The following is a 7,349-nucleotide window of genomic DNA, read 5'->3' on the forward strand; positions in this document are numbered from 1 at the left end:
GGGGTCACCCAGGACCCAACCTGTTTCTGGTGAATTTAAAGGAAATGAGTCAATGTGAATAATCGCGCTCTCCAGTCCCAGGCCCCGGCCTGCAGGCACTTCTCAAGCATCCCATTTCCTCCACACAACAGCCCTGATGGCACAAATGACTGTCATCCCATTGCACAGAGGAGGAAACGGAAGCCCTAAGGGTTTAGGTTGTTTGCTCCAGATCCAGCTGCTAGAAAGCAGTGGAGACAGGATTCAACTCCGGACCAGTCTGAATCCAAAGTCCCAGGACCTGCCCCTCCACTAACAGGATAAGAAATCTCTCCTCCTTGCCACCCACCTCTTGAACAGCAAGGGAACCAAGTTGACCTTTCTGTCCCCTGCATCATCTGTTGGGGCGGGGCGAGGTGGTGCGCTTGACAGCCTGGAGGAGACGGCCCACTCAGCTTGTCTTGCTGAGGCTCTGGCCCCAGGTCCAAGCTGTCATGGGGTAAGCTGCCCCAGGGCCCAGCCAGTCACGGGAGGAGGTCAGGGCTGCAGGACTAGTTAATAATCATCTAGTCCAGAAGTATTTAAACTGGGACCACAGACTGTGGGCAGAAATCAAGGGGTTTGTTAGCATGTGGAGGGATCACAGTTACAGATGTAGGGAGCAAGCCACAGTTTGCTGGGACTCTAGCAGTGCCTGGAGCTTTGCCACCAACAGAAGCCACAGCTACTCCTGTTGTGCAGAAACCTCACATTACCACCCACACTCATTGCCACTTCAAAATTACTGCAGTTTCCAGACCTGCTACTAGGCCTTGTTATTTAGTGGGTTAACCAAGAAGCACATATATTACAATGTTCCAAATTTATTTCATATTTTGATAACTGTATTTCCATCTAACTGATTCTCTTTGTAATCCTGTGTATTATCATTTATGCATATAAAAATATTATTCTAAGGAGGGGTTCATGGACTTCACTGGATGGCCAATGGCTCCATGACCCAAAGAGAGCCTCCGATCTAGCCCCACACCCTCCTTCGGTTACATGGCATGTGGGGGAAGGGGTGTGGGCAGAGAGCTGGGCCCTATGTTCTTGGTGGGTGGTGGCCTTTGGATCCTGTGACCTTAGAGAAGCAGGCAGCTACCCTGCAGCTCACCCTTCCTCAGTCAGGGCTCTAGACCCATGACACCTCGGCCGCACAGGCCCCAGGCCACTCCTGCGGTGGCTTTGTGGGTCCTGGGAGGAGGGGAGCAGAGGGGAGCTGCCAGTGGCAGACAGCTGGAGCCGGCCCGGGTTCAGAGCCAGCGTCGCTTCCTCCGAGCTGTTGTTTCTCCACTTCTCTAAGCCTCTGTTTCCCACTGTGGAAAATGGAGATAACAGTCCCCACCTGAGATCGCCGGGTAAGGAGCCTTGTGCCCCACCCAGCACAGGGGTGCCAAAGGGCAGCGTGGGTCCCTGCGGGTCCCCCTAGAGAGAGGCAGGAGCTGAGACCAGCTGTTCCTGGTGGACTTCCCCAAGGAGGTGGTGTTTCACCTAGACTTTCATGAATAAAGAGAGGTAGGATGAGTTCTAGGCTGAGAGGGGGGGAAACGCCCCACAGAGGGCCTAGCAGGGCTGCTCCGTGGCCAGAGTAAGCCAGAGAATGTGCAGGAAGCTGTCACAGAAGAGGCCGGAAAGTGCCGTGGCCACGTGCAGAGAGCCTTGAAGGCCGACTAGAAAGGTTTGCGACTGCTCTATCTGATATGTAGCCGCTAGCCATACATACCTATTTAAGTTTACATTAACTAAAAATTAAAATTCAGTCCCTCGGTCACATTAGCCACACTTCCAGTGCTCGTAGCCACTTGAGGCTAGTGGCTATTGAATAGAACAGTGCAGATGTAGCACATTGCCACCATTGCAGAAAGTTCTGGTGGGCGGTGCTGGTTTGGGCTTTGTCCAGGAGACCGTTGGGCTCCGCTAAGATTTCTGAACAGAAGAGGGACCAGAAAGAGCCAAGGGACTCTTGAACTTCAGGGGAATGTTGCATACTCGGGCCTGCCCAGAGATGGGTTTCCAGTGTGGCCACACTGCTCTCTCGTGGCTGACCGTGGGTGGGGCAGTAGGCCGGGGCACCTGGGCTGGGGTGTTGAGTGGCTATGGCAGGGTCCCCAGCCCAGCTGACTCCCTGCAGGTCAGGTGAGACTCTGACATCTGTTAGAGGGTGTGGGCGTGGGCTGGGGGGAGAAGGGGGTGGGGGCTGGTCTGATGGATGGCAGGGGGCCCACCGCTTACACTGCCCTCTGCTCACAGGTACATGGCCATCGTCCACCCCTTCCAGCCACGGCTCTCAGCCCCTGGCACCAAAGCGGTTATCGCTGGCATCTGGCTGGTGGCCTTGGCCCTGGCCTTCCCCCAGTGCTTCTACTCTACCATCACCATGGACCAGGGCGCAACCAAGTGTGTGGTGGCCTGGCCCGAAGACAGCCGGGGCAAGACGCTCCTTGTGTAAGGCCTGGGGGGAGGGGCACGGGGCGTGTGCGTGTGTGTATGTACGTGCATTCACGTCCGTGCGTGTAGTGTGTGCATAGCAGTCTGTGAATGTGTATGGGATTATGTGAGTACACACATACATTAAAAGTAACTCTAAGTGCCAGGCCTGTTCTAAGCACCTTACGTATATTAAGCCATTTAATTCTCTTAACAACGTAAGGTATGTATTATTATTCTTTCCATTTGCAGATGAGGAAATTGAGGCACTGAAAAACTAAGTAATGTGCCCAAGATCACACAGCCAGTACATGGTAAAGCAGGGGTTCAAATCCAGGCAGCCCTGCTTCAGAGCCCCATCTCCTAACCACTGTGCTACTTAAGTAGGTATATACAGATCCCTAAATAAGGCTATGTGCACCTGCGCAAGTGTATGTCATAGACACCTGCTGCACCCACTCTCGTCTGCGTGTGCATGCAAGTGTGGGGGTATGTTTGTAGATGTGTGTGTGTGCACAGGCATGTGTTAGGCAATGTGTGCAGGCGCATGTTTGGGGAGGGCTCTGTGTATACTTAGGCGGCAAAGGGTCAGGGTATTGTGGCAGAAAGGGCCAGCGATGGAGCCTGGGATGTTTTCAGGAGGGTGCCTGGTGCCTGCTTCATGCTGAGGTGGGCACCATGGGCTGGGGGCAGGGTGGGAGGGAGTAGAAGAACTCAGGCATGGCCCAGCTGCTGTGTGACCCTGGGTAAGTCCTTTCCTCATTCTGGGCCTGTTTCTGAGGTTCTCATGGTATGGCTTTGTGATCCCCAAACAGTGTACCATTGGTGAGTAAAGGATGAAGAACTAACTGAGGTGTTGGAGCCAGTCGCCGGTCAGAATCTTGCTTGGTACCCTCCTGGCTGGAGGACCCTCATAGTCACTTAATGTCTCTGGGCCTTTGGCTCCTTCTCTGTAAAACGGGGATTAGTAATAGTACCTTGCTCAGGGGCTGTTGTGAGCATAATTGAGATAAGCCCTTAGCACCATGCTTGGCACAGAACTGGCACCTCCTACGTGGTAGTTTAAATAGAGGACAAACAGAAACAAATCTGGGGGTGGCAGATTTAGTCTAACAAAGTCTGAGCTGCCCCAAGCATGAGGATGTGCATGCTCTGAGCTGAGGGCTGCCAGCAACACAGCCCCCAACCCCACCTCCCGAACACCTCTCCCCCAACACCCACCCCTACCTGGTCTCCATCTGTCCCCAGCACCTGCCAGGAGAGGACCGCTCCAAGGTCTTCCATGCTAGGAAGGCACTTGCCCAGGGTCTCTGCCCCCACCCTGTACCCACCCTCCCAGGGACGGTGGTGTCCATGTAGAAGCACCGCCCATTCTGGCTCAGGGAGGCGGAGGGCAGAACATTTTGGAACTGGCCACTGGGGGGCAGTGTTTCTCCATCTTTTTTTTTTTTTTTTCCTTTTTGTCTTTTTTCGTGACCGGTAATGGGATCGCAACCCTCGGTGTCGCGCCCGCACTGTGCTCAACCAGTGAGCCGACGGGTCTATATATGGGATCCGAACCCTCGGCGGGAGTGCCGCCGTTCTCCCAAGCGCCGCACTCTACCGAATGCGCCACCAGGCCGGCCCCTCTCCATCTTAATACAGACCTTTCTCGGTGGCTGCGGGGAGGGGACAGGACCATAAGATTTCCAGAGCACTGGCTCTCTAGGGGTGGTGAGTTCCAACCTGGATTCAGGCCACAGGGAAAGAAAGGAGGGCGGGAGTGGGCTAGGAAAGCCATACTCTGGAGTTCTTAGAATTCTGGGAGGATTTGGGGAAAGCCTGGTTTTATGTGTGAGAATGTGTTACTGTTTTTCTTGGGTGGGGGAGTTATCTGATTTAGATTGGGGTTTCCATCCTCACAGGCTCACATGTTGTATGTGTGGAAGAAACTGATGAAATTACAGATTCCCTCTCCAGGAACATGCACATACACCCCCAAAACCAAAATACAAAAACAGCAGTTCATGCTTCCTGACCTTGGCAGGTTCTAGAAGGCAGCCTCCAAGACCTCTCAGCTCTCACTCCTGCGCGGGAACCTAGCCCAGGGTGAATTCCTGTCCTGCACCACAACCCTGGAAAGAATGAGGCAACAGAGAAGTGCTGCTCCTACTTGGCAAGGACTTAGAGATTACCTCCTCATTTTACAAATGGGGAAACTGAGGCTGAGGGAGAGACCTGACTTTCCCAAGGTCTTTAAATTAGAGGCTGGACAGGATCCCTGTTCTGACTCCTACAGGGCTGATCTTCATTGAAAGGGAACTCATTTGGGTTTTGATTAAGTCTTTAGAGCTGTTTCCTATGATGCACAGGAAGTGCCTCTCTGTGTCTGTTTCCCCATCACTCTGGACACTGAGGCAGGTGGCCCAGTTGGGTCTTTCTAGCTCTGACACTCCGTAAGGTGACAGGGGCAGGGCACTCATTGCTCCTCCTTCCTCCTTACCTGCTCGACACTAGGGCTCTCGATCCAGATCCTACATGAGCGTCAGGGTGTCTAGAAGCCCCCAAACCTCTTGTAATCGGTATGGTTGCCAAAGCAAACAAGTGGAATTCTAAAGATAAGGGTTTAAGAAGAGCGATTCGCTAGAGCCACCTGTTGTCCTCCCTCAGGGTGATGGCTCCTCTTGACATGGGCCCAGCAAGGCTAGCACACTGTGGTGGGGTGGGGGACTTAAACACCTCAGCCCTCCTAATGAGAAAGAAAGAGGGCTCATGGTCTCAGGCCCATTCGTGGGACACCCCAAGGGCTCCCACTGCTCAGCCACCTTGGAATCAGTCCTCAGCCTGCCACCTGTTGGAGAGGGGCTGCAGCATCACTCAGAAACCAGGGACAGGGGAGGGGGACACATTTCCTTTACACTCTTTCCAAAAGGAAATGAAAAGCATCAGCACAACCCAGTGTCCCCCCTGGAGACTGGGTAAGTAGCCATGCAGTGGCATTCTGGGCCACTTGCTCAGAGGTGGTATACGAGGGCATTTGTGGACATGAATGATGGTCCCCACAAAATGCTGGAGGGGAGGAAGCAAAGGACACAGTGGCGTGTACCACATGGTGCTTTCCAACCGCCCCATTCCTTGATAGGCATGTTGGTACCAGATGGAACCTTCTTTTTTTTTTTTTTTTTTGACCGGTAAGGGGATCTTAACCCTTGACTTGGTGTTGTCAGCACCACGCTCACCCAGTGAGCGAACCGGCCATTCCTATATGGGATCCGAACCCGGGGCCTTGGTGTTATCAGCACCGCACTCTCCCGAGTGAGCCACGGGCTGGTCCCAGATGGAACCTTCTTAACTCCAGAAATTCTTTTCCTTTTTCTTATAGAAATTTTAATTGTGATTTTAAAAATCCCATAAAATTCACATATGATCCAATGACCTTGTTAAAGCATGGTAAGGAAGACTTTATTCAGGACCATCCATCGCAATAGGTATTGCAGTGGGGGAGAGAGATTGAGCTCAACTCTGAACACAGCACAGGCCAGTGGAAATTGATAGCTGAGGAGCACAGTGGGGGTCAGTGGGTGGAAAATGACCAAGGGGAAACATCAGGGGTGGGGGGATTCTGGCTAAACCCACCTACCAGGACTCTTGCTGAAGGTTGGCCAGGGTGGTCAGACCTCACCTGGGCGATGGTGGGGGATGAGAAACCCAATCACACGTCATCAAGGGTGATCGGATATGGAGCAGGGCGGGGGGGCTATTTGCTAAAGTAACTTAGCAAGGTTCTTTGATAAACCTGGATTTTTTTTTTTTTAAAAAGGATGACCGGTAAGGGGATTTCAACCCTTGGCCTGGTGTTGTCAGCACCACGCTCAGCCAGTGAGCAAACCAGCCATCCCTATATAGGATCCGAACCCGTGGCCTTGGTGTTATCAGCACCGCACTCTACCGAGTGAGCCACAGGCCGGCCCAATAAACCTGGATTTTATAGGGAAGTCCACGATGGGCCTGGGAGAAAGTTCAGGAGCCTGGGTCAAGTTTGGCGAAGCCAATAATCTGTCACATCTTAACCATTTCTAAGTGTACACAGCTGAGTCACATTGAGTCTTCACATTGCTGTGCAACCGATCTCTAGAACTAGTTCTCATCTTGCAAAACGGAAACTATCTAAAACGGAAACTATCTTTGTTGAACCAACAATTCCCCATTTCTCCCTCCCCCCAGTCCCTGGCAACCACCATTCTACTTTCATTTCTAAATCAACTTCAGTAATTCCATCCATCCACCCAGACAGATACGGATTATATATAATCTATCTAATATAAATATGTACTATATACATGCAACATATATATCTGTACGTACATATGATTCTCGAAGAAGAGATGCCAAGTTGTCAATAGTGGAGAGAATGGAATAAGTAATTTTACTTCCTCCTTGCGCTTCATGGTATTTTTACACAAACGTATTGCTTGGTTAACTTTTTTTGTTCCTATTTATCTCCTTTTTTGGTACCTGTCACATGGAAGGTCGCAGGGCCAATGTTGGTGGCCCGTTTGCTGGGGAAGCACCCTTTTGGCACATATGCAACGCAGTGTTGCCTTTATTTTTCTTTAAATCAAAACAAGGCCTTAGGAGGTGGCCTGGGGTGGCTCGGGGCGCGGCTCCTGGGCGCCCGCGGGATCCCGGGGACGAGTCGCCCCCGCCGCCCGCTGCCCAGCCTGGCTCTCCCTCCAGGTACCACCTCGTGGTGATCGCCCTCATCTATTTCCTGCCCCTCGTGGTGATGTTCGTCTCCTACAGCGTCATCGGCCTCACGCTCTGGAGGCGCGCGGTCCCCGGACACCAGGCGCACGGTGCCAACCTGCGCCACCTGCAGGCCAAGAAGAAGGTGGGCGCGGGGGCGGTGCTGGGGCGGCCGG

General features: G+C 52.7%; 1 protein-coding gene across 1 annotated transcript in view; it reads left to right on the plus strand.

The window, feature by feature from the left end:
* TACR2 (tachykinin receptor 2) overlaps positions 1 to 7,349 on the plus strand; it is a 16,303-nt gene that overhangs the window by 3,297 nt on the left and 5,657 nt on the right. Inside the window, exons 2-3 of the mRNA XM_008587684.1 lie at positions 2,272 to 2,466; positions 7,165 to 7,318. Of these exons, the coding sequence (XP_008585906.1) occupies positions 2,272 to 2,466; positions 7,165 to 7,318 (349 nt within the window). The remainder of the gene's footprint in view (positions 1 to 2,271; positions 2,467 to 7,164; positions 7,319 to 7,349) is intronic.

The sequence above is a fragment of the Galeopterus variegatus genome, unplaced genomic scaffold, assembly GCF_000696425.1.
Source record: "Galeopterus variegatus unplaced genomic scaffold, G_variegatus-3.0.2 Scaffold4496, whole genome shotgun sequence".
Lineage (NCBI taxonomy): Eukaryota > Metazoa > Chordata > Mammalia > Dermoptera > Cynocephalidae > Galeopterus > Galeopterus variegatus.